Source organism: Aspergillus udagawae, assembly GCF_001078395.1.
Source record: "Aspergillus udagawae IFM 46973 DNA, scaffold_2, whole genome shotgun sequence".
NCBI lineage: Eukaryota > Fungi > Ascomycota > Eurotiomycetes > Eurotiales > Aspergillaceae > Aspergillus > Aspergillus udagawae.
The window spans coordinates 2,154,582-2,180,990 of record NW_025091265.1 but is presented as its reverse complement, the minus strand read 5'-3'; the positions used below and the strand labels follow the sequence as shown (position 1 = coordinate 2,180,990).

The window sequence follows — 26,409 nt, the reverse complement described above, 5'->3', positions numbered from 1 at the left end:
TTCGAAGTACCACTACGAGTGGCCATATCTGGCTGCATTCATTGCGCTGATCTCACCATAGCGTTCCAATTGCGTCTTTTACTGCACAGATACGCGGATAGATTTATGCCATCACCCCCTATTGATTGTCCCATGCAGCATGTTACTACCCCTACTCATGTATATAATATTGAAAAGTGAATGAATTGATGACAACGGCCATTGCATGTTGAATCGTAGTCAGTCGATGATAGCCTCGATGCTAAGTAAACTGCTGATCGATGATCATTTCCCAAAGTAGTACACGATTGCTCGACTTCCTCCTAATCAGCCGTTTTTGAAGCCTTAATACTTCGTTTCAGCTGTCATGGAAGCTGAGGGGCACAACCCCATACATTTGGTACTAGGCACGTGGGCGCTTCCGAAAAGAGCAACGCCGGTCTTGGCGCGGAGGTTCACTGATTGCTTCATCTTCATTTACTTGTCCACCACCTTCAAGTTCCGCGCCATTTTCATCTCACTTCGCCGGTCTTTCCGTTGCTCACATTTTGCTTGCACCGTCGCAGGCTCGCCTCCCCCTCCAGAATAGGGAATTCGCCCCGAAGCCGTTGATTATAGGGTCACAAGACCTCCTCGTGGAAGTGAGTTGAAGCTGCAGTTCCCTTTGCTTCACTGGTTTTTCGTCAAGTTTCTTTGCAGTTCTTTCCTGAATGAGCTGGGGCTTTAACGTGAAGCATTTCATTCCTGTCTCTTGCTCGGTAATGAGAGCATTTGCAGCTACAGCCGCTGAAGGGCACGTGCTACCGGATGTGCCGCGACAGTGATGGCAAACGCTTGTCGCGGAGGAATCTGGCCGAATTCAGCTACGGCTACTTACGACAGATTTTACGCATTTGCCATTGCGTCTAAACCTTGTACCTATCGTTGGCTGTTTTTGATTATGCGCTACATCTACAAGTGATTCGGTCAACTGGTTTTGCTAAGACTGACGCAGGTACGATTCTCACGGCACGTCCCTATCTTTATCCAGTCTACGATCGGGATCGGTCAAAATGGCGATGGATGCGAAAGAAATCGAGCTCAAGGCGAAGGCCCTGACGAAAGCCGCCACCCAGAACGAGCCCGCAGCCAACATCGTATCACTGCTCAAGGAGCTGCAAACCGGAGTGAAGGCAACGGAGGATCTGCTACGGTCGACGCGCGTCGGAATCATCGTCAACAAGTTCAAGCAGCACAAGTCGTCCGAAGTCGCACGTCTATCCAGCGAGATCGTCTCGAAATGGCGGAACGAGGTTAACAAACAGAAGGCCAGCGGGTCACCGTCCGTCAGCCAGCGTTCGAGCGGGTCGCCGCGCCCAGCACAGAACGGCACCGCGTCCCCTGCCGGGACAACCCCATCGGACAAGATGTCGAAACTCTCCGTTCCCCCGGACAAGCGGACGTGGAAGGCGGATGGGGTGGATGTCAATCAAACTTCGAACAAGATCCGGGATAGTTGCATTGGGCTGATGTACGATGGGCTGTGCCTCAACTCGACTGAGTCGCCTCGAGCGGTGCTGTCCAAGGCCTGCGCGGTGGAGGCGGCGGCGTTCAGCGCTTTCGGCCCGGAGACCAAGGAGCAGTACCGCACCAAGATTCGCAGCTTGTATCAGAACCTCAAGAACAAATCTAACCCGACGCTACGGGTGCGCGTGTTGTCGAATGAAGTGACGCCCGAGCAGTTCGTGAAGATGTCGCACGATGAGCTCAAATCGGCGGAACAGCGCGAGCAGGAGCGCAAAATCCAGAAGGAGAACATGGACAAGGCAATGGTCGCGCAGGCCGAGCGCAGTATCAGCACCAGTCTGCAGTGCGGCAAGTGCGGACAACGCAAGGTCACCTACACCGAGGCGCAAACACGCAGCGCAGATGAACCGATGACCCTGTTCTGTACGTGTATGAACTGTGGTAAATCGTGGCGGCAGTGATTTTTTGTTTTCGGTGTTTCTTTTTTCGCTTTTGGCCTCGTACGCAGGCCTTTCTGGTTCTATAGCCGATAGGCACGGAGTTTGAGTGGTAAAAGGCGGTTGTTTTATTCCGTCATGGGCGTGGGAGGGCTAACCCATGATGACTTTCATTCTGATTATGCTGTTCCTCTTCAACTCGGGTTCTCTTTATGCTAGCTGATTGAGTAGATCGAGGACGTCTCACCTGCATCCGCACTGCACACAAGACGGTAGACAGCTATAATACGCTTCACCCAATGATACAGCCTGTTACTCAGGCTTTTTCTGTTTTATGCTCACACCACCTCCCACTATTTCGGGACCCGATGCTCAAGTAAATACAGACGTCATGGTTATGTAAGTCAATACAACGCCGCTCCGCTCCACAGCATCCTCAAGTAAGAGGTACAAACAACAACACGTCGCAACCATCCCATTCCATCAACCTTATCGCAAACAGTCGCAAACCACAAACAAAAGTTTCAAAATGACCACCCCAAAAACCTACACCCGCAGCTCCCTAATCCAACCCACCCTAGCCCTCTGCGACGCCTTCGCCTCCGCAGCCCCCGTCCCCGTCCTCCTCAGCCATTTCACAGCGGACCCCCTCCCCATGGTCCACGAGCACGGGCTGCCCGTCCTCGCGCCGTTCCTGGGCCGCACATTCACCGGCATGGACGGGGTGGGCCGGTACTTTGAGCTCATCGCGGACTTGCTCTGCTTCGAGAAGATGAGCTTCGACGGGGAGGAGGAGTGGATCGTTGATACGGTGTCGATGGCTGTTTCGCTGCGGGGGCGGGCGCGGTTTACGTGGAAGGAGACAGGCGAGGGGTGGGATGAGACCTTCTGTTATCGGATTGGGCTTGCGGAGGATCAGGGGGCAGGAGGGGGCGGATTGAAGGTCCAGGAGTACCGCGTGTGGGCCGATACCGGGGCGGCGTATCTGGCGCGGACGCACCAATTGGGCGAGGTGCAGCGGGAGCTGGCGGCGAGGGAGACGAAGAAGTCGATGGAGAGGACGAGGGGCGGGCATGGGAATCTTATTGGGGAGGGGCAGAGGGTCTATGCCGGGGGGAGTGGGACGGCATAGATTTGTTTTGGGGTGATATAGACTTGAGTGGTACCGAGTTCATTTGTGCATGTCTACCTCATAGATATCTAAGCTTTTGACGTGTCATAGATGAAACTAGACGTGATCCGCGTGGAAATCGATCCAGCCGATATTTCCCGGCTTGCCGTCCGGCGTCTGGAACACCTTCGCTGGCGAGTCGTAGCGCCTGTACTGCTTCTTGTCCATGACGATAGTGAATCCGCCTTCTGCGCGGCCTGTCGCGTTGAAACCGGGTCCAAACGACTTGTATTCGGCCATGACTGTCTGGTTAGAGAACCGGCTCACGCCAGAGACGACCCAATCGATGTAGCCGCTGGGCTCAATACTGCCATCCTCGTAGGTATTGGCGAATATGGACCGGTGCAGACTGTTCCATGGCCGGCCCAGAGCACATTGGCGGGCAATCACCGGAGCAATAGAGGCGTTCGCCGCTCTCACAGTCGAATCGACAATGTACACGCCGTACTGGTTCTCAAAGGTGGTGTTGGTGCCCTTCCACGCGGTGATACCGCCGCCGCAGTTGCGCAGGAGGATGTCCGACGATTGGATCCAGGCGGTACCGAAGCCGTACAGGAAGTCGGTCTGGCCGGCGATGATGTTCTTGTAGAAGTAGGCGTTTCCTAGCTTGCCAACGTACACCTGTGCATGGTCAGTTTGTTCCGTCCCTGCAACTGACTAGAAGCTTGGGCAAGAGACATACAGTATCCTGGTAAGAGTAGAATCCGCAGTAGTAGAAGCCGCCGTTGGCGCGACTGAAGCTGAGGGCATGCGCGGGTCCATCGGAGTAATCGGCCCATGTGTTGCGGAAATCGATGTTGTAGACCCTGAAATCGATGTTACCGAACGGTGTATCTTCCGGCACCGGATACCCCGTTGGCCCCGAACCGGTGTAGCCGGCCTCGAGTGTAGGTGCAACAACCAGAACGCTGGAAAAGACATTGTCTACGCTCTTTCCGGTGTTGTCGTGGTTCGCTTGGGCCCAGGTGATAGTGACCTTGTTCTTCGAGGCATCGGTGACGCTGTCGGTCTGGCCAAGCAGGGTTATAGGACCGGACCGGGTGACATTCAGCTGCTCAGTGTAGTTGCCTGCCAGTATCAAAATGGTCTGCTTGCTGTTGTCATTCGGCAGAGATTTGATAGCAGCCTGAACCGTAGAGAAGTGAGCCTTGGGATGAGACTTGGAGACGATGACTGTTCCCTCAGGACAATTTCTCAGGGAGGTCTGGCAAGCGCGACGAGATGAGGAATGCAATGCAGCCGTTCGTCCAAGCACGGCCTGCAAAATCACCGCAAGGAACAAGAGATAAGACTTCATTTTTCCTTGACTATACAGATTTCGTCACGAAGCCCGACGCTGAGTGTCCGCGCTCCAGCATGAAGATCGCCCGGGTCGCCGTCTCTTATATTGTCTCCTCGATCCGGACGATCAACGCGTTAATTGTGCTTCTGGAGAAATTTGGAGAAATTGCGGGGGCAGAGACGGGGGTCGAACAAGTTGGGAGAGTATCCCCGCTGCTGGCGGTGCTTGGAACACGTACACTGGCGAGTATCGACCGGGGAAACAAGCATGGTGAAGACTCTTGGATACACATAAAACCATCAATCGGCCAATTGCACAAGGACTCTTCTCCTGGCAGAGAAAAAACTTCCCCGCGGTCCAGGGCGATTTCCCCAGAATAAGCACGGAAATCAATTGCAGCGGCGACGGAAAATTGGATTCCACCTGTCAGGTTTGAAATGCTCGATGAGGCGCAAACAGCGGCCTGTTTCTCGTTATCAACATCAAGATACGTCCGTCTGAGCAAGCGGCTGAATCGATCTTCCTCAAATTGGCTCCAGCTTGATGGTGGTTCTCCTGACGGCCTGCAAAGTATACTGTCTGAGTGACCCCGTCACCAGAGCCACAGGCGGAGAATTAGGATGGCTCTGCTCTATGTTGAGCCTTGCCTGTCCAACGCATATGTATCTCGTAGTGTAGATCTAAAGCGTACCAATTATTGCCGAGGATCACTTAGATTGCTTAAGGCAAGCATAGTAGACGAGTCTCCGCGCCCATCGCTGATAGGACGGGCTCAATGATATCACGAGACGAGGGTCGGTGATATAGTTATGAATGACATTTCATCAGTTGTTTAAAAGACATGAGCATGATCAGCGGCAAATGAAGATCCGATGATGTTGATGGTATGGTGATGGTCTACAGAAATAATGACAGGAAGAGAGTATTTTGCCTGTCCCTGGCTGCCTAGCTGCCTGAGGCATGACTGCTGACTGCATACTTCTGTAGTGTGCTGTATCCACAAAACAATAATATACCTCTTATGAGAAATGCGGTTGCTTGAGCAAAGCTATGAACACGGCTCGAACGGCACCATAGCAGCAATCAATTCAATCAGGCTATCAGTACTTGGTTCGTCCATGCTCTGCTACTCGCGACTATTACAGCCGGATCATGCATCTTGCCCAGATTAGTCCGCACTACTTAGCGCCCATCATATGGTCAGACCGCCAGCCGTGATGATCAGACAATACGAAGAACCAGATCCCGGTGGAAAAGTCCGAACGAAGAAATCAAGCAGAATCAAGAGTCCATCATGAGTATTACGACGTGCGTCATGCAGTCCGAACGACTGAATGAGACACAAAATTGGCAGGTCGCTTGACGAGCTAACACTTCGGGTGAGAGCTAGTAGCTACACAGTTACCTGTCTAACAGACTAGCGGGTCGAGCTACAGCGCACTACTGCCAAGAATGACGATAGTTCCTGCGTCGTAATCTATTCATCCTACAGATCAAGGCGCTGAGAGGCTGGAAGTTACCTCGGCAGAAGCTCCTTCGGGCGGGCTCCGGTCACCAAGTGGGATGCAAACTGCGCAGCGGCAGGCTAGTTACTGCAGTTCTGCTCTTGTTCCTGGATTAAGTGGAGAGACTATGCAAGAGAAGTGGAGCATAGCAAATATGATGGTCGATCTAAATAGAAAAAGAAAGGGGTAGCTTTGAAGCTCAACTAGAGCTTTCGCAGGCTGGAAGCGAGTGGCCCTCCACATAGATTTGCTGGATCGAGGGAAATTTTGGAAGAGTATTTTTTGGACGAGCATTTTGAGAAGGCATCAAGAGGTAAGAGGGAAAACGAATAACTTCTTGAAATCGCTTGATTCACTAAATTTACCACTATTAATGACATACATACATGTAAAGAAAAGAATTGACTCTATGTAGAGACAAATGAGAGAAAAAAAAGTCTATAATACTGTTAAAAAAGGTAACCAGCCGAAGCCCAGCCCTATGCATGTATGCTCAAGTGATATCCAGATGAGAATTAGTAGTGAGAGTAATCAAGCGTTTACTCATCTTCCTCCTCCACCTCGGCACGAGCTCCGAGAGTGTAGTAGGTCTTGCCGCTGGCATCGGTCTCATGCTCGATAGCCAGCTTGGAGAGGTGGGCAATCATGTTCTCGATCTTGGTATCAGCCTTGGAGCGGGTCTTACGGCCGAGGTTGTCAAGGGCGGGGATGATGGTGAGGATGTAGTAGACAACGGCGATGATGATAGTGACACCAATGGAGTAGGCCCAGATGACAACGACGGTGACGATGTCGACATCGCCGTTGACGGAGAACTCGGCGTGGCTGGGAGGGCTGGTCTGGCGGTAGCCACCGTTGAGCCAGCCGAAGACACAGAAGAGGGTGGCGAGCACATCGACAATGAAGATGGCGCCAACCAGCTGCCACGAAGGCCAGGTCTTACCACCACGGGTGACGAAGATGAGCCAGTTCTCGGTAAGGGCGACCTCAAGGAAGATAATCTCCTGAGGAGAGCCGAAGTTCTGGATGAAACCACCGTTGTCCAGGAAGAGGGCAGCACGCATGATCCAAGTGGCACCAGCAAGCAAGATACCGAGGACGACGGAGATGACCCAGATCTTAGGCAACTGCCACTCGACAGGGCGCATTTCGTAGTGGGCATTGTCGTAGGCAACGGCGATGGTGGCCAGATCAGCGAACAGGGCGATGAAGACAACCAGGTCGGCATTGAGGGTCTCATCAATAATGATCATAGAGGTGACAAGGTAGATCTCAAGATGGAGACAGAGGGCAATACGGTACTGAATGTAGGCCTTCATACGCTGGAAGATCTGACGGGCAAGCTTAATGGCATCGACGATGGTGCTGAGACCGGGGGCAAGGAAGACGATGTCAGCAGCGGCCTGGGCAGCCTCAGTGGAACCCTCGACGGCAATACCGCAGTCAGCCTTCTTCAGGGAGGGAGCGTCGTTGACACCGTCACCAGTCATGGCAGTCAAGTGACCACGCTGCTGCAACATCTCGACGACCTGGTACTTGTGCTCGGGGAACACCTCAGCGAAACCATCAGCCTTCTCAACGAGGTCGTGCTGGGCAGAACCAGCAAGACCACCGTGGATCAGACGCTCGGAGTCGTAAACCTTGGTGCTCAGGGCAAGCATCTTGCAGGTTTCCTTGGCAATGGCGAGGGCATCACCAGTCAACATCTTGACGGACAGACCGAGGTGCTGAGCCTCAGCGATGGTGTGGGCAGTATCCTCACGAGGGGGGTCGAACATGGGGTACATGCCCAGAAGTTGCCAGGGCTCGCCCTCCTTCTGGACGGCAACACCAAGGGAACGGAAACCACGGCGAGCGAACTCAGCAGCCTTCTCACGGAACTTGGCAGCCTCCTCCTCAGAGCACTGAGACATGTTCAGGATAGCCTTGGGGGCACCCTTAGCACAGACGTAGCGAACACCATCGCAAGTGCAGACAGTGGTGATACGCTTGGAGACTGGGTCGAAAGGAGTATACTTCTCAGTAACCCAGTTGCGGGAGAGAATCTCACGGGCCTTGGGATAGCGGCGGAGGGTAAGGATGGTAACCTTGTCAATGGGGTCGAGGTTCTTGACGTTGTGGTTGGAGGCAATAGCAGCAACGGCCATCATCCAGTTAATGTCAACACCCTCATTCACGTAGGGCTCACGGATGGAGAGCTGGTTAGCAGTGAGAGTACCAGTCTTGTCAGAGCAGAGGATGTCGACACCAGCAAGAGACTCGATAGCAGTGAGCTTCTGGACGATAGCCTTCTGCTCAGCAAGGTAAGCGGCACCGACGGCGAGGGTGGTGGTAGTGACGACGGGCAGACCGACGGGAACACCGATAATCAGGAGAATAAGAGTGTAGTGGAGCAGGTTGTTGTCCTCGTTCTCAGGAGTAGCGATCTTGAGGTGACGGTAGAAACCACCAATCCAAGCGGCGAGAATCCAGAACATGACGAGAACGAGCAGAGTAGTACCAATGTTGTCCATGACAGCCTTGAAGTGACCCTGGTCCTTGGCACCCTGCACGAGAGCAGCGGTCTTACCGACGAAGGACTGCTTAGCGGTGGCAGTAACAACAGCGTAGGCCTTACCACGCTTGCAGCCAGTGGTGTAGTAGCAAGTGTCGGCCATGTACTTGTCGACAGCGAGAGATTCACCAGTGATGGCGGACTGGTCAACGGCGATGAGGGAGACACCAACACGGGCCTCGATGCCACCGTCTTCGTCGTCCTCATCCTCCTTCTCCTTGAGGGTGTCATCGTTGGCAGTGGCGAGGTACTCCTTGTAGGTCTCGAACATCTCAGGCTTGTCGTAGTCGCAGATCAGGCGAACATCGGCGGGAATGACAGTACCTTCCTCGACAACGATCTGTAATGAAGGAATGAATTAGTCCAGGTCACGACGCTGGAATGTATGGGGATCAGTCAACTTACAATATCACCAGTGACCAGCTCACGAGCGAGGATTTCCTGCTCCTGACCATCACGGATAACAACAGCCTTCATAGCAATATCACCCTTAAGACTGGCGACGACGTCGGCAGCCTGTTTCTCCTGGTACCAACCGACAGTAGCGTTGAGCAGCAGAATACCGCAAATGACACCCAGATCAATCCAGTCACGAAGACCAGCAGCCAAAAGAACAGCCAATTCCATAACTGGACAATGACAATTGTCAGCATTGTTTTTTTAGGAAGGGCAGTCCTCCAGCTCTAAAGAAATTGGTAACGTACCATAGAGAATAGGACCACGGAAGTAACCAATGAACTGAACGAAGAAGTTTGTCTTCTCGGTGGTCAGTTCGTTCCAGCCACCCTTCTTACGACGCATCTCGATTTCGCTGGAGGGGAGACCAGTGCGCAGGTCGGTTTCGAGCCATTCATCGGGGCAGACGAAGGCGCCGCTTGTCTCAGCGTCCTTCCTCCAGAAGGCGTACCAGGGCTTCTTCTTCTCCTGGACGCTTCTAGCACCGGCACTGGAGGTCGAGCCGCGACGGCCATCGCGAGCAGTCGAGATGTAACGGTTCAGAGCAGAGTACTCATCGAGGTTGCCTTCATTTTCAGCGTGACGAGAATGGTCACCATTCTCCACGTCGGGAGCATAGGAGATCCTCCGCTCCGCCATTGTTGCTTCGGCTCACAAAGCCTTTGGAACCCAACGATATGAGCAGATGCAAACAAGAAATGGCAGGAATGGCAAGAGTCGGAATATTCCTATAGAGAAGAAAAGAAGGAGAGAAGAGGAGGGGAATGAAGGCGAGGGGGAATGGGAGAATGTATCCTTTAATATTTGGGGGGGATTTGCATGGGAGCAGCACAAACACGTCTCCCGAGCTCTAACGGGCGACCTTCCCTGTGCGTAAACCCACTTTTTTTTTCCATTTCTTTTTTCTTTTTTCTTTTTTTTTTTTTAATTAATTAAAAAGGGAAAAATAAATCCTTGTTGTTGATGGACCTGTATGACCGGATAAGGTTTAGCCTGGATAGCCCACACCCTCTTCGAAGGTTTAGACTGACTTTGGCTCTTTGCCTCCTCGGACCTTTTTCTTTAATTTTTTAATTTTTTTTTTCTGCCTTTTCCCATCCTCTTTGCTTCGCTCGCACACACAATTTGTGCTTAACGGTACGCCCGGCTTTTTCCTTGCCTTCTTTTCCTTCTGCGGGCTTCTTCTCCAACCAGCCAAAGTGGATCCCTTTCCGAATGCAGTTTAGGCTCGACATGCTGGAAAACCTGACTTTTCCTTAAAAGGGTTCACGATGATATGGTATCTTACCAGCGGTACAGCGCTTTGTAGCATCATTGCCCACTCTCCTGTGCAAGATGCACTCGTATCGTCAGCTTCTTCGTAGAGCGGCGGATCGGTGCCGACTGCCGAGTTCGCCCCCCCAAATCCTCCACCCCTCCAGACCATTACGGTGAATCCCACTCCATACAGCCAGCACGGAGTAGAAGAACATCTGGGGCACCGTCTTCGGGTGAATGAGGACTCTGTCAGCATTACATCTTTGATACAACCCTGTAAGATACCGCCGAGATATCGGCCAGCCAGCTCAATCAAGCCTATCTCGGAATAGGCGAAATGAAATTCCATACGGTATGAGTGGTTACCGTCTGCGGCTGGCTTCTCGTTAATTTTGCCCATCCAACATCATCTTCCCTCATCTTAACTATGCGCGATTTTCTTGACTCTGCGGATGAGGTCTGAGACGCGCCTACAGTATCATGACCTAACGCCTAGAAATCCTATTCATGACTATTTGCAAGAGAAATTGCAGACCGCTCAAGGACAAGAAACGGACAAGAAGACACTATCAGATTATTATTGATGGACTAAAATGTTCTCATTATTTTGTTATCTAGCTATGCAGCGTGACAGTCGGACATTGAGGTCATCCTTCAAATTCCCTTGCAGAGGGAAAAATGTTGTACCTACCTGGTAGACCCTGGTAGACTTGGAGACCAAAAACAAACAGAGCAAACCAAACCATAAAACCAACATATTTCTTCTTCCAGTGTTATGGTCCGATGCCAGGGCACCGTACCGAAATACCTGCGGTTACCAGTACCACACGACGCAGGGCCGTCCTACCCGATCTTGGAACCACGAGTTCAGTAAGATAGGAACGCAAGGGGCAAGGGCCTTTTCCTCAACCAACTTCCGCCAGGTATGGTCAAAACAAACACTTTTTGCTGGCCGATGATGTCGATTGCCTTGACTATCTAGTACGTAGATGCCGTAAGATTCCGTAGATGCCTTTTGGCTTTGGATAAATCAGCGATGACATGGCTTGATCTAATGACATTCAGAACACGCATGGTTTCTTGAGCTAGAGCACTGTTTCAGCTGTACGCAGAACATACCCATACAAAAATAAAATACATTATGTCATCCAGGATTATCATTATTTGTCGTGAGAATTATTATTCTTTATCACCAACGTTATCTCTATGACTTTTGTTGTATGGCCACGCACGCAGCGCCATTGTCACCACGGCTCAGAACAGTTACTCTCAATCTAAATGGTTAACTAACTTTTCTCGACATCAGACTAAAACTCAACCCAGGGTCGATCGCTCTCTGTGCGTGCAACGACTGGTCATCCTGACCCCTCCACCCCTCCTTATTTTTCCTTGCACCAATCGTCCATCTGTCTAATCCTGATTGAGTTTCGTGCCGCCTTGTCTCGTGGAGTACATTTCCCACGTCCACGAGCGTCATTTATCTCAGTGGTGGACAAGTTGGGCCCAGCCCACAAAGCCTCGACAGAGGCTCCTCTTGGGTCCTCTCCAATTATTTCCCTGTAGTCATACTACGTACTATTGGTATTACTATTGAGATATGATCCGCATTTGATTTGCTTGGAGAGAGCACTGATGGACTCAATCGGCCACTAATCCGGACAAGTAGCTACAAAAGTGAAGGTTGAATGCTAGCAAATCAGCGCTGTTCCTTTTACTTGAAAGAAAATGATTTCATGGGCGGTGATTGAACTCCGTAGTTTGGCCCTCACTGCTACCTATGATATATCTCCTCGGATGAAGAGTGTAGGGCGCTCGTCTGCTACATTTTTGTTCCCTGGCTAAGAGGGCTGGCAAACTTTCGCCTGACTGCGCCGACGATGTCCATCCATCGGGTTGACAAGTTGACACTGGCATGGGCCACATAGAATTTTGGAAAGGGTGCAGAGCACATGTAGATACTTTGTACTTCTGTACCGTGCCCGGAGACTAGAGACAAGGTTGCTAAAGATCCCTGCCCGATAACCTCGATGGATGATGACAGTGGTGGCGGATATCGCTTCTGAAGGACTGTACATTCTCCTACTACCCATCTATCTAGTAGCGTGTATCTCGTTCTGATTGCTCACTTTCAACCTTCCAGGATTAAGCTGAGACACCGAGTTTGCCGTCATCATAACCATATCGACGCCAGCCAACATTTGACAGAATCCGAATTTTCTCCATGCAGTATCTACACCATAAGTTGGTCGGGATGCGGCAACGAAAAAAAAAAGAAAAAGTTTGACTATGGTCATGTCCGAACGGCAACGGCAAACCAGTTGCCTCCCAGTCAGCCCTGGGAGGATTCCATGCATATGCCATTGCCATGATCTCGTCACCTTCACGTCTAACTTTCGACATCGGCTGACACCGTGCATCTGCTCGCTCGTAATTCGGAGACTTTTCCATTTACTTCTGGCCTATAGATCTCGTTTGCTTCCCATCACCATTTCTGGTGATGTCGAACATGGAAGTTCCATGATCGTAGTGAACCCCAAAACTCACCAAGCTTCATCGCGCATAAGGCTTGGCTCATCCTAGGTGATTGCAGCAGTTCAGCCAACGGTGGTGGTTGGATTTCAGTATACCGCCAAGTATCTATCTTAGTATCCCCAGTTTTTTATGAGCACTGCGCGGTCACTATCTCCAGTCTCCAGTCTCCAGGAATTCCAGGAATCCGGAGAAGCCTGGACTCGGGAGACCTGTCACTGGCTGTGCTGTGGCTCCTGTCGTTCAGAATATAGATGCCTATGTCCTGGTCACGGTGCGGGATGGGTGATCGCGAACGAAAAATAACCTTTTCTATGCCTAAAAATAATTCCTTATTCTTCGCCTACCAGACTTTGGTTCCGGTTGTTATTGTTTGCCTTTGTAGGAAAATGAGGGGATTCAAAAGCCTAGATGGTTCGTCATGTTTTCTTTTCCGCTGCCACAAATCCAGCCCCAGGTTTTTAAAGGGTCCGATGCAGTCGAAAAAGCAATAGGCAGCTGGCCGACCATGGACAGATGGCACAAGACAACCGCGTGGCCATCTCTTCCTACATTTCACGTCCAGTTGCAGATTACGACGGTCGTTGAGCTGGCACGGTTCTATTCGCTTTGAGGGTCAAATCTAGGGTCTTCAGCTTCGACCTCTGACTCTGGGATACCCCTGAATCTTGACTCTTGACGGCTCACAGCTGTGCATACTCCAGTCCCAAAGTCAATTGCCGCGGGGATATCCCCTCATCGCTAACTACTCCATACTCCGTAGTTAGCTCTGGCGGTCCAAATTTCGCACGGTGAGCGTACTTGGGATGGCGACCGCTACAAAGGGTAAGTATACTTGAGACTACGGAGTATCTAGCTGGGTTCAATCGCATGCAGTAGCAGATACAACGCAAGAGCAACAATAGTAACTATCTACACGGCAATACTCCAAAAGGAAAATGCGATCCCGTTGTTCCTTACCCCTGATGAAACAGCTTACCCAGTTTGGTTTGGCCGGCGCTTTCCGCGGCTGGTACGAAGCAATATTAATGAATCATGATGCGTCGAGGCGAAATAGTCAGGTTCTGGATGGAGGAGCTCGGACTCGTCGGTCTTTGAGTTAGTAGAACTGCGATTGAAAGAGGTTAGGCTAATGAGCAGTATTAATTAGTGAGATTATTATTAGTTAGCTGGATGTCTGGGTTGCATGAGACTCTTCTGCTCCGAAGAACAGGATTATAGTTTATCGCATCGACCGTGAATCGTCAAAAGCTCTTTTCCTCTTCCTGCATGGATAGCGGGTGAGAAGCCAAAATTTCTCACAGTCTTTAAGTCATGCACCAGAGAATGATGCAACAATCCAAGGCGAACGGATTGAAAATGGTCATCCTCGGTCGACTTGTCGACGCTTCATCCTTCTGTAGCCCCGTGCGCAACCCCCTAAACAAACAAATCAGCCACGCCCAGTGACCTGCAGACCCAATCCTGCTACTGCACCTTTTTCGATCAACTTTCCGGGGGATTCTCATCACTATCGGACTTTCCTTACCTAGCAGAGTAAGAGTGTGCACGGCAGAGCAATGCACCCACGTCAGCCAAGAGAACAGCAGAGTAATGGTCGGGCGATCACTCAGGATGCCATCATCGGCGGATGGTTGCCGGCCATCCCAGCCATCTTATTTTTTGCTCGTGAAGTGAAACAAGTCGTCATGGTCATAGCGACGTTACCCCATTCTAATAATATATATGATATTGAATTTGATGTCTCCGTCAAAGTAGTAGACTAGAGTAGTGTGTAGTTAGGCATACGAAGTTATGGTACAGGGCTGATTCTCGCCTTCTTTCATAGGACGCTACAACGCAAATGGATGGAGCTGGAAGTGGGGTTATCCAGACAACACCGCAAGCTGCAAAGGGTCGAAGCAGCGTAGAAGCGTCTTGAATAGTAAACTCTCCACATTGAGCCGTGGAACAAGCGGTCTGATAACGGTGTACTCTGTAGTCCTGATGCCGTACCTGGCGCTATCTGAGCAATTATTTTGGCTCATTGACATGTCAGTCTCCCTGCTGCACCCTGATACACGTGTGCCGAGTTCCAGTGCTTTCGTGTTGTCCGACCAGCAGACTTGAAACCTATTAATTTATTCCTTTGTACAGGTCCTGCACCCATACTCTCGAATCTGATACTGATATCCCTAACAACCATATCGACAGATCCATGGTTGAGGTAATTATTTCCGCCTTAAAACTCTGGTGATACACCTCAGCGGCCGAGTCCCGATGCCGGCCCGGTCGCACGGTTGTCCATTGTGTTTTGTGCCCATCATCTAAATGCAAATAGACATTTACCCGCATCAAGCACATTGATTCATAGTAGATTACCTGTGTTGATTACTACAATGCCTGGCGATTAATCAAGTTCAAGTATGGGGCCGTATTCGTACAGCTTGAAAATGCCTCGTCCTTACCTTTCGCAGTTAGGTTGGCAGCGCCTAAGTAGTGCGTAAGTAACAGCACGGTACTCCGATTGTGCAGATTACCATACCATACCAATTACAGAGGCACATGTTATGATCACCCTGCAGGGCAATCACCAACTGGCTACCGGGCTGACATCTTGCCACTTCCTAGAGTGCTCGTTGTATCTGATAGGACTACAATCTGCAGCCCAGTCCGCCTACCAAAGACGGACAGGACAGAATCTGCCTGCATTGGGATGCGGATGCATCGGGCAACGAAAATCCGCTCGCCTGCAGCCGGCGTTTTCTCGACGTTTTCTAGAAACCTTCTGTGGGTGGGTGGTGCCATGGTTCAGAAGTTGAACACCCACGAGTGACGAGTCGTCATTGGGTCCTCGACTCCATCCTTTTTTACCTAGCTGCATCGTCGCATCGAGCGATTCTTACTACCCGACAGTAGCGAAGAATTCCAGAGTTCTCTGCAAATCGAGGTGCAGTTGCAACGATGAGCCGAATCTGATTAATCATGTTGTCTCAGTCTTACTTCTGATAACTGATGAGATCTTGGTACGGAGTACTCCGTATGGTACTAGGTATTGCTCGGTTGATCGGTTGATCGGCAAATTTCACCACAACACCGACACCGATACCGACGTCGACGCCGCCGCCATTCTCTGATGGTGACAGATTCGCACGCTTTGATTGACACAATAATACAACCCCTACGTCATATGTCTCTGCACTCTGTAGCATCCTGTGTCTACCTTATCAGTCACCGACATTCATCTGAAGCAATTTACGAGGGATTATTCCTGACTCGGCCTATGACCGATACAGTAGTACTATCGGTGACGGCTGTAGCATCAGACACAAAACACTGAAATACTCAAGGGTGATTCGTCTTGACTGCAATTTGTCCTTCTGCTTGGGCGCGGCTAGAAACATCCAACGGAGTACGGAATAATATTAATGAGAGCGAGGAAAGAGATTCCCGTTTCGGTTAGGCTCGGGGTGCATAGGGTTACGTTGGGCGAGGTATTTTGCCGATTCGGGCAAGTGACCAGGGGGAACCAGTTTGCTAAGCTTCAGATGCCAAAACTCAGTTCACTCATATCTCGAATCTATAGTTGTCTAAAAATAAGGAAATTGAATCTTGATCGTCTACTCATTAAACCAATTACCCAGTAATTCAAGAGCGAATTGACTGAGCAGCGAGCAAGCGCAAACACCGAGTCTGAAGCTCTGACAAATAAGAAATGGCAATAGCATCGAAATTACCCTTATTACTTCACAGAGGAGACAATCCCCGCTCGCTACTGGCCCCAGCCAGGGATAAATAAGATGAACCGACGCTCATCCCGCGAAAATGGAGACTAAACAGCTAGACCGACTGATTTGTTTGGCGCCTATGTTCTTGGCTTCGCTCTGTGTCCTCGTACCTACAGTAGCCGACTCCATAGTGCCAGTCGGACTAGCATACTACTAGCTTCAAAGCGGCAAGTGGGCATCTCCCACTCACCGGGGCTAAATTGCAACCAGGTACGGACGGAGTAATCTGTCGGCGATTCCATTAACTAACACTCTAGCGGTTAGTACCATTGTCATAGTGGTAATATCGAACGCCCCACCGGGACGGATCGGCCTGGTTTGCGTGCCAAGCTGTCTCATCGAGGATCCTGGTGAGGGATTTTCTGCACTCGTGGAGTGGGAGATGGCTGGGTGTTTGATTGCATTACACATAGTATGGAGTATGGAGTAAATCAGCACGGCATTGCTCTAGGATATGTCATACCGCAACGACTACTCCGTACACAGTAAAGAGGACCAAGACAATCCTCATCCTGGCCCCAAGACGTGCAACTACCAAAAGCAACTTGAGATTGAGCCATACTCCATAATTTGCATTCTATAGGCGTCCCGTCATCCCGTCCTCGTAATAGGCGAATCTGCAGAGTAGGAAGTAGGGCACTGCACCCTATCCTCAGTCAATCACGCTATAACCGCACCCGCAGTCCGCTTCACCCTCTCCCAGACATGCAAGGCAATTGACATTCTCGAGGTCTCCTGCAGCATCGTGCAGGACACGGGATAAAATCCTACGCCAACCGCGGAAAACCATTTAGACACGTTTGCCTTGGATTTATGGTGCCACGTTCAAGTGCATGCCGTCGACGCATCGCAAAGTGTCGATATGCAGGAGGCAAATGTGACAACTGTCATTGGCAATGGCAACGGGCAACGTGAATGCGCTCTCGGATGAGATCCGAATTTTCATGTGTGCAATTCTGCTCCGAGTCCGAGTCGGGATACTGTACGACTACGGACTACGGAGAATTCTGGAGATATCCCCTCGGGGTAGAGGCATTAAGCACTGGCAGTGGCAAGTCCGTAGTACCTCGTATACGATATGGAGTATGGAGTATGGAGAAGAGAGAAATGCTCCATCGCGTTAGGCTTAAAATGATGACCGGTCTGGAGGTTTACATAATTGGGGTACGTACTTGAGTGAATGGCGGGTGTTACAGCAGAGAAAAAGTACAGCTTCAACAATGGAGAAAGACCTGGCAATTGTCAGAAGACAATCGGCATCGTCATCCCTCAAAAAGAGATACTCAAGGTGAAGAATATCGCCCGAGAGTTTCTCCATTGGAATTCGGCATGGCGACTCTAGCATCGGAAGGGAATTGAAGGTATCGGCCTACGCGGCACCGCGGGAATCGGCACGTTGCGAAAGGGCAACTGCGGAATATATGATTGGTTTGGCACTACGCAACTGATTCCCTGAGTGAGGCAAACCGTTCTTCGGTTTGGTTCTATGGATATTTGACAATGGAGTTTGAATAATTTTTACTGAGGGTCTTTTGTGGCCCTACCAGACACAGCTGTCGGGGTAGACCGCGGGATACGGCTATACTTCCTACCTTGCTGGGAAGTGGAAACTCGAAAATGTACTGCGTACCGTAGAATAAACAACCTGGATTGTGCTCAAGAGACCTGCATAACGTGGCATAGTTAGTCATCAGCATTCCTCATCTAGGGACTATGTGATGCTACTCCGTAGCAGCAATCACAGATGTTTGATGATGCACTCCCGTGTCTCCTTACATCTAACATGCTCATTACATTCATAGATAAACCTAAAGCCTGTATGCGAGGCCTAGAACATGAAACTGAGACAGCTGCAACAGTCACCAAACAATGCCTCCGATGACAAGATGACAACGGAGGTATTCCTGGCAGTTTGTGTACAGCTTCCCAAAAAAAGGTGATCGACAGGTGCGTCCGACATGGGCGCATTGACTATTGCCTTGCGGGTGTCAATCGTTATACGTTCGAAACGATAATTTGTCCGATACTCACCTGCATCAGGGTTATCATGCTCTGATATGATGTAAGAGGATGGAGTAATTGCAGCACATTTACGAATGGAGAGCTCTGATACGGAGTCCTTTACGGAGTAGAATGCTTCATGTCTCCGCCACGACTGCATCCATCGTTCTATCTATGGATTGCTGATGGTGGCTGACATAGCCAAGAAAACCATACTGTACATCAACTGCAGTACTCAGCAGGCAGATCTATCCAAACAACGACGGTTTGACAATGTGTGATGGCACTGCCTGCATCGCAAAAAGGCCAAGAAGCCCCTGAAAGCGAATCCGGCTACAGACTCGCATGATTGGATCCTAGACGCAGATCATCTTAATGATCTCGTGAGAGTCTCAGGCTCAATCAGCCTCGTTTCAATTGAGCCGTGCTTTATGATGTCACTCAGACTGGATAAATATTCGATACTCTGTTTGGTGTCTGGCTAAATTTATCCCGAATTTGCGGCAGCGCCATCACATTGACAGGTATCAGTATTATTGATTGAATCAATTATGATTCAAGAAAACGAAAATCGGATATAACAATCAACAGACAGATCATCAACCAAGCCAATAGTCTTACTTCCGCCAAGCATACCCAACCCCCTGATGTGCAGCCTGCAGCAAGGAACATGCTTGGCAACTCACTCTTCATCCCCATACGGAGTAAGTAGAAACTCATGATTATATGGGGTATGGAGTAGTCTCAACAGTCTATCTAGTGATACCACCACCAAACTTATTCCTCATTTTTGGTCCTCGCAAACTCAAATCATGAGGTCAGACAACGCCATGTAGTATTACAAGGACGATCCCACCACTTGGCAATCAGTTGCAGTCGATCAGAACAGCACTGCCTCCTTAACTCAGTGCTGCGATATGCGCACGTCCTGCATACATACATGTCGTCTCACTACCAGAAAGTATCCTCTCCTGCATCTCTACCCTCCCAACCAACCATGTCCCTTCCAAAGTCCCCGCCAAGCCCTGCACTACATTCCCTCCCTTCTTCTACCGTCTTGGCAAGCCCTCCCTTTCCCCCTTGGGGCAGTCAGACCTGTCTGTCTATCCGGCGAGGTATCACGGGGTGACCTTATCGGTTCATTTCATTTTCGCACATACGCTGCTGTGCTGCGTTCGAGTCTTGGCGCGCTCCCCAGATGATCTGATTACCTGGATAATGCGGATCTTCCCCGAGCCAGCGAAGCGCAAGGACTGGTCTATCCCGTAGGTACATATGATTGATGTGGCAGGTGTGGTGCACACTGACAAGCTAGGTATCACAATCCTCTTGGCACGGGGCGGACGGTCGAGTTGCAATGTCCAGATAGTGAGGTTGACATTGCGGGTGAATTCGGAGGTTGACTTGACTTGGTATGATCCAGAGTTACACGGTGTAGATGGTTGTTGACCTGTCAGTTGGCATGCTCTCCCACTCTGTGTAATGCTTTGTCCTGGAAGTGAGGGAAGGGATCTTGGCGGTGGTGAGAGGTATGCAAGGTGGAAGTATAGCTGAGAGTGTGGAAATGAATGTATTCATATTTATATCGATCAGACTCAAGGATGCGCATGATGTTTGTGTGCTCTGTACGTGTATTATATTTCTGTAATATGCATAGACTTGACTATATACTTCTTTGGGGTCATAGAGGTTATTGTAGTTACTATGTTAGGAGGAATTTAATGGTATATCACATGGCTAACATGGATGGGATGAATGTCTCTGAGAGATGTATAGTGGTGATATATCAGCTGTTTAGAGAGTTACAACCCACAAGTGATGTATAAATTTTTATTATGTGTCTATTATGCAATGCTAGAGGATCCTATTGTTCCATTTGTAGAAGAGATGTCTATGTTAGTAGGGTACTCAGCAGATAGACAGAAATATATATCCAAGATTTATCCACAGAAGTCATAGATATCATCCCTGTTTAACAACCCTCGCAGATAGACATCTATCAGGAAGCGTCTTCAACAGTGGGATCAGCATTTAATGTGCTCAGACATGAGAGCTTGTGGTTATGCACTCCAGTTACGTAAATGGAGCTGTCACTAGGCCAAAGATCCTAGACGCACTTGATCTTGCTGTCGTATATTTCGAACCTCGCTTGTTAACCTCAGGGGATACGACTAGCCGCTGACTGCGTTGAATGCCAGCTGATACATGTCACTGCCTCATAGCAGAGGTTCATGACTGCCATCGCCCATCCAATGCATATTTTTCCGCCTCGATTAAAATGAGATCTTGATGCCCACTGTACAAGGCACCAGAGTCCCAGGCATAAGCCTCTCGATGGCGAATTTGGCCCGCCAACCCGTGCAGTGACCAGGCAGGAGCACAGCCGGATCAAGCTTCTTCAGGTCTTTGACCGTGCTCTCCGTCTGCTGTTCCTCACTAGTGGCCAGATGGAAGCCTCCCACAACCGCATGAAGAGGAACAGAGCCATCCAGGCTTTCAACCGCATGCTTGGCCGCGTTGACCACTCCAGCATGGCTGCAGCCCGTGAACATGACGATTCCTTTCCCTGGTGCAGTCAGCATGGATTGTGAAATAGGTAATCGAAGCACGCGTGTACGTGACCAACATGCCTTTCAGATTACACATCAAGAATCGTTCATCTGCAATGAGCTCGTCGGAAAACCAATCGTTATCCTCGTGGCTGAAGCGCATCCCTCCCTTCAGCCCGTTCTCGTAGGCAGTTTGTCGAGGGATTTCCCCCGATACAAAAAAGAAATCATCGAGAACAGTATGCGCCTCGCCATGTTTGTCAACCGCCGCCCCAGCTGCCTCGATCTCTTCGAACGTGGGATCAGCTTGGAGGGATATGATCTTCTGACCGATAGTCATCCCTCGGTAGTCGGGGCGCGAAGGGTGCAAATCTGCGGACAGGCGCCCAGGACGACCCTTGACCTGTTTGTCTTCGTTGATCAAGCGAATGGCGCGCAGAAGACCACCTGAACATCGTCAACCGACATCCAACGAGTCGCAACCGCATTCGAACAAACCCGAATGATCCCTGTGCCAATGCGACAATTGGATGACCTCTACAGAGGCAAGATCCGCCCTTAGCCGCTTCGCATTCCTCTGCCAAACATCTTCCTCCGGGCCTGCATCGAAGAGCACTGAATGGCTCACGTCACCTCTCGTCGCTGTCTGCGAAGACTCAGCATCGCTCCGGAACTCCGTCTTATCAAAGTCTCCTTACCACCAGTATTGACAACCCGTGAGCTGAGCAGCAGATGTCTTCCATTCTCAGCTCTTTCTGAGCATCACCCCTTTCCTTGAGGTCGTGAGGAGACCCCGTGGCAAGGCTACCCATGAGGCCAGAGACGTGGACGGTGTCTGGAGCGACGGGCGACAAGGGGTCGAGCTCATTGTCTATGATGACGAGCGCTTCGAGAGAGTCAATCTCTACGAGGTTAGATCTGGACATCTTGTTTATATCGGACGATGTGTGTCGATGAGGAAGACCTTGTTGTGTGGAGGGGTAATGATAGAGGGGACATGCAGGTTGCAGCAGGTGAAGGGCTAGGCCTCGGGCTGCACGAGGCCTGTCTGATAGTGTCACTCTAGACTACTTGATCTTTGGGAAGAAACGTTTCTTGCTTTATTTACTCGAAATTCAATGCCGAAAGTTCAGTGTTTGATACTTTTTCGGTGCACCTTTAGAGATATATATTTGTGCTTATTACCTCATGCTGAGGTCGGCTTATGACCCACCCTACAGATTCCTTACAATTCCACCATCACACCATTAAAATTACCCCGGCCAACATAGAGCAAAGTGAGTTTATATACGAGATCCTCTTCTCGTAACGTTTCTAGCCTCCTCCGGGATTACTGCATTGAATGGTTAAAGACGCCACCTTTTTCTTGACGCTCGGGGCCTACAAGGAGATACAGGCGAAGTCCCTGATGGCATTTTCCCACCCTGAAATCTTCGCTATCTGTCGAGAGAAGGGCCGTTTATGATCACGGGTGGACCAATGGCTGTATCTGAACAAGTACTGAAGCTGAAGACACGGACGAGTCCACCAGCAACAAGCCCATCCACACAGTCTGCAGCTGTGCGAGCAAGAGCGGGAGTAAGAGTGGAAGGCTTCTGTTGAGCCTACTATGGAACTGAGTAGGGAGATCGTTTTCTGTATAGTAGTAGTAGTCAAAGAGTTCCTGGCAGTCTCAGTGGTCATAGCCAGCTGTCGTCATGAGGCTTTGGCCTTGCGTCGAGTATCCATTATCGCTCATACTTATGACGAGCAATACTAGCGGTGGCGAGCAAAATGCTTTGCTGCAGCGTGTAATCAGTTGGCGAAATTGGTGAAAGGCTGGAAGCTGGTTCCTCTTAAGAAGGGAAAAGGGTAGAGTATTCTGCTCCCTGGAGTCAACAGTACCAGATATTTGCAGATTCTGCTCGATTTGACGTATCACCGAAGAAAAAAGCAATTGCCATATCGCAGTTCCTGTAGTTTAGTGATGGGAAAGCGCGCAGGGACACGGACACAGACGGGACCCCAGTGCGTCGTCTCGTGAGCCTGATGGTACAACCAGTAGAGTTCTCACGCAAGGAAAGCAGCAGACGTCGTAAGCTCAGTGCGGCTTTTGATATGTGATGAGCGAGTGACCACGAAGTGGCTCGTGGATGTTCTAAAAAGGGACTATCTCGCTGAGAAGCTTCAATTCGTAAGTTCATAACAGCATCTCGGTACCCCAAACTCCCGCACTGCGGGGAAATCCGCAGCGACGATCCATCTCCAATCTTTGGCTCAAGGCTCAAGCAAGATTCAATCAATATGACTACGGTTACTAGTAAGTCGATAACTCCATCACTCATCTTCTTTTCTGATTTCTTCCAGTCCATTCGACCTGATACTGTCCACCGCAGTGGACGAACGTACCCACTATGCGCTTCTTCCTCCTCCCCGTAATCCTCCTCCTGCTCAGCGCATCCACCACTGCAACCGCCAAACTCGCCCCAACATGTTTCAAAGTCGTCGCCGCACTCGTTAGCCGGCCAGGCGACCTGTACGAGAAATTCCAGCGCGAAATCTGCGACAAGGGCTGCCAGCCGACCGTCCCACACTGGGACCTGTGGACGCGCAACAACACCTTCCTGCCGGCCGTCCGCAGCGTGATGAAGCGGTTGGATGTACCCCGACAGGAAGAAGCGATGGTGCGATTGGGCGATGATGCAGCGAAGATCATCAAACAGCGGTGCGGTCCGATGCTTGAGGGCAAACATATCTGCTCGGACCCGGAGACACTGGCGGCGTTTGGGAATTGCTTCAAGAAGACCTTTGTGCGGTCGGCTATCACGAATCTACCGGCGCTGTTGCCCATGGTATCGGAAGCGCTGTGTCAGGAACAGTATGCATATCTCAAGGATGATCAGTTGTGGGAGGAAACGATTCCGAATAATATGAGAGAGTATGCGGCTGTTTGTCGGGAATTAGGGAATACTGGGAATACGGAGAGTGTACAGGGGCAATTTGGTGAGGGGAGTCATGACAATGATGAATTATAGCCTCAGGGCTTCTTTCAATTCTACATAGCCCTGGTAATGAAAGTAATAACTGAAGTCGTGGAATTCTAAAGTTTAAGGGCGAGATGAACCCGATGACGAAAGCCACAGCACTGACCGCCAGAAATTGTTCCTGACTGTTGTCATGTCAGCGCAGTCAGCGCAGTCAGCATCGATCGATCGAACTTATTTTTGCTTCTTCTTCACCGTAATGGAAGTTTCTGTTTGCTGTAGACTTCCATCACTTCAAGACCTCTGTTGATGTTATCCATCAACACACCATGAGATACTGGATATCTTAATGTCGCTGTCCTCTGTGTCCTTCATTCGAATGGCGTCGCGAATGACGTGCGCTTCCCGCTTGATGCGGCCCAACCCCCTCGTGTCTCACGGCCATCGACGCCTTCCTGCGCCCTTCCTACAGCCTTCTCCTCGTCGTTTCGTTCATCCGGGTGAATTCAAACCATTTGTGCCCCCTTCTCCGAGTTCGTTAGGCAAACCCATCCCCGCAAAGACCTACACCCGCACTCGCAAATGGCTCCGCCGTTTCGCCTACCTCTCAGTAGCCACCGGAGTGATCTACGCCATCGATACTCAGTTCTACGCATCCTCACTGACGCGGACGGCTCGGACATTCTCGCTCGGTCTCCTCGTCGCATTAGACTACAAAATCAATTTCCGTCCGAACCCACCGTTGGCTGAATCCATCACAGCCCTGCACGCCCGCAACGCGGAACGATTGTTTGATCTACTCCGGCAGAATGGCGGCCTGTATCTGAAAATCGGGCAGGCGATAGCCATGCAGTCTGCCATTCTGCCCCCGGAGTTTCAGAAGATGTTTGCCCGGATGTTTGACGATGCGCCGCAGAATGACTGGAAGGACGTGGAGAAGGTGATCCGGGAGGACTTTGGGAAGTCGGCTGAGGAGGTTTTTGGAGTGTCTTTCACCGGGGATCCGACGAAGGGGGTGTTGGAGCGCAGGGCTAGGGCGAGTGCGAGTGTCGCACAGGTCCACTGGGCACGATTAGCAGATGGGCGAGAAATTGCTATCAAGGTTCAGAAAAGGGAGATTTCCCAGCAGATCCAATGGGATCTGTGGGCTTTCAAGTAAGTCCATCACTTTATCCTTCGGGGACGAATGCTAACGAGACCAGAGTGGTCACTTGGGTCTATTCCCGCACGTTCGATATCCCATTCTACAGCCTGGTACCGTACATAAGCGAGCGACTGTTCCTGGAGACGGACTTTGAGAATGAAGCGACCAACTCGGAAACAATGGCTAAGCTGGTGGCCGGCGAGTCGCGTCTGCGAGGCCGCGTCTACATTCCCAAAGTCTACCGCGAGCTCAGCTCGAAGCGTGTCATGACCGCTGAGTGGATCGAAGGAACCCGGTTATGGGACAGAGAGTCCATCACTCGTCCGTGGCTCGGTGGTTGGCGCGAAGGCAGCCCGGGATGCCAGGGGACACCGTTAGATGCTCCCCAGACCGAAGATCCGGTGGCCAAGGTTGCGAGGAACCCGAATCTGGTCAAGATCAAGCCGGAGCGCAACCACTGGCGCGGCTGGAACGGCAAAGGCGGCCTAGGTCTGTCGCTCAAGGACGTGATGACGACCATGGTCGACCTCTTCTCCGCACAAATGTTCCTTTGGGGCTGGGTGCACTGCGACCCGCATCCAGGCAACATCTTCATCCGGCGCAAGCCCTCGGGTCAGCCGGAGCTGGTCCTCATCGACCACGGCCTCTACATCCACATGGACCCCAACTTCCGCCACCAGTACGCGCGCTTCTGGAAGGCCCTGCTGGCCTTCGACAACCGCACTCTCAGCGAGATCGCCGAGGGCTGGGGCATCCGCAACTCGGACATGTTCGCCTCCTTCACGATGATGCGCCCCTACCGCGGCGGCGACCTCTCCACACGCCAGCACCTGGAGGGGCTGAGCAAGGTAGAGCGCGCCCAGCGCCATTACGAGATGCAGCAGGCCGCCCGCAAGGCCATCCGCGACATCCTCGCGGACGAGCAAAAATGGCCCAAGGAACTCATCTTCATCGGCCGCAACCTGCGCATCGTCCAGGGGAACAACCAGTTCCTCGGCTCGCCAGTCAACCGCGTCAAGATCACAGGCATGTGGGCATCCCGCGCGCTCGTCGAGTCGCCTGATCTGCCCTGGGCCGAGAAGATCCAGAACCTCGGCCGACATCTCCTGTTCCGCTTCGTGCTGTTCACCAGCGATCTCTTCTTCTACTTTACCAAGGTGCGGCAGTTCCTGCATCTGGGCGGCGGCATGGAGGATGATATCGAGAAGCAAATGAAGGATATGGCCAAGGATATGGGGGTGGATTTGAACCAGAGTATTTTCGAGGGCTAGATTTGTGCCTCCAAGACTTCTCCCCTCGATTGTATTAT

At 50.9% G+C, this 26,409-nt stretch overlaps 7 protein-coding genes across 7 annotated transcripts; 4 read left to right on the top strand and 3 right to left on the bottom strand.

Annotated features, from left to right (window-relative positions):
• Positions 1 to 1,031: 1,031 nt before the first annotated feature.
• Positions 1,032 to 1,946, top strand: Aud_003077 (transcription elongation factor DST1; the record flags this gene model as incomplete). Its single annotated transcript, XM_043288034.1, has 1 exon — positions 1,032 to 1,946. The coding sequence occupies one exon, from the start codon at positions 1,032 to 1,034 to the stop codon at positions 1,944 to 1,946; it is 915 nt and encodes a 304-aa protein (XP_043143969.1).
• A 505-nt stretch (positions 1,947 to 2,451) lies between these two features.
• Aud_003076 (uncharacterized protein) lies at positions 2,452 to 3,054 on the top strand (the record flags this gene model as incomplete). Its single annotated transcript, XM_043288033.1, has 1 exon — positions 2,452 to 3,054. The coding sequence occupies one exon, from the start codon at positions 2,452 to 2,454 to the stop codon at positions 3,052 to 3,054; it is 603 nt and encodes a 200-aa protein (XP_043143968.1).
• A 96-nt stretch (positions 3,055 to 3,150) lies between these two features.
• On the bottom strand, positions 3,151 to 4,390 carry Aud_003075 (putative pectin methylesterase; the record flags this gene model as incomplete). Its single annotated transcript, XM_043288032.1, has 2 exons — positions 3,151 to 3,714; positions 3,776 to 4,390. 2 exons carry the CDS (start codon positions 4,388 to 4,390, stop codon positions 3,151 to 3,153), a joined length of 1,179 nt encoding a protein of 392 aa, XP_043143967.1.
• A 2,029-nt stretch (positions 4,391 to 6,419) lies between these two features.
• On the bottom strand, positions 6,420 to 9,529 carry Aud_003074 (plasma-membrane proton-efflux P-type ATPase; the record flags this gene model as incomplete). The annotated part of the gene is made up of 3 exons (XM_043288031.1): positions 6,420 to 8,774; positions 8,840 to 9,063; positions 9,139 to 9,529. 3 exons carry the CDS (start codon positions 9,527 to 9,529, stop codon positions 6,420 to 6,422), a joined length of 2,970 nt encoding a protein of 989 aa, XP_043143966.1.
• An 11,188-nt stretch (positions 9,530 to 20,717) lies between these two features.
• Aud_003073 (MBL fold metallo-hydrolase) lies at positions 20,718 to 21,919 on the bottom strand (the record flags this gene model as incomplete). Its single annotated transcript, XM_043288030.1, has 4 exons — positions 20,718 to 21,010; positions 21,054 to 21,440; positions 21,492 to 21,639; positions 21,692 to 21,919. The coding sequence occupies 4 exons, from the start codon at positions 21,917 to 21,919 to the stop codon at positions 20,718 to 20,720; spliced, it is 1,056 nt and encodes a 351-aa protein (XP_043143965.1).
• Positions 21,920 to 23,386: 1,467 nt separating this feature from the next.
• On the top strand, positions 23,387 to 24,007 carry Aud_003072 (uncharacterized protein; the record flags this gene model as incomplete). The annotated part of the gene is made up of 1 exon (XM_043288029.1): positions 23,387 to 24,007. The coding sequence occupies one exon, from the start codon at positions 23,387 to 23,389 to the stop codon at positions 24,005 to 24,007; it is 621 nt and encodes a 206-aa protein (XP_043143964.1).
• A 298-nt stretch (positions 24,008 to 24,305) lies between these two features.
• On the top strand, positions 24,306 to 26,371 carry Aud_003071 (ABC1 kinase family protein; the record flags this gene model as incomplete). Its single annotated transcript, XM_043288028.1, has 2 exons — positions 24,306 to 25,111; positions 25,159 to 26,371. The coding sequence occupies 2 exons, from the start codon at positions 24,306 to 24,308 to the stop codon at positions 26,369 to 26,371; spliced, it is 2,019 nt and encodes a 672-aa protein (XP_043143963.1).
• Between the last annotated feature and the right edge of the window lie 38 nt (positions 26,372 to 26,409).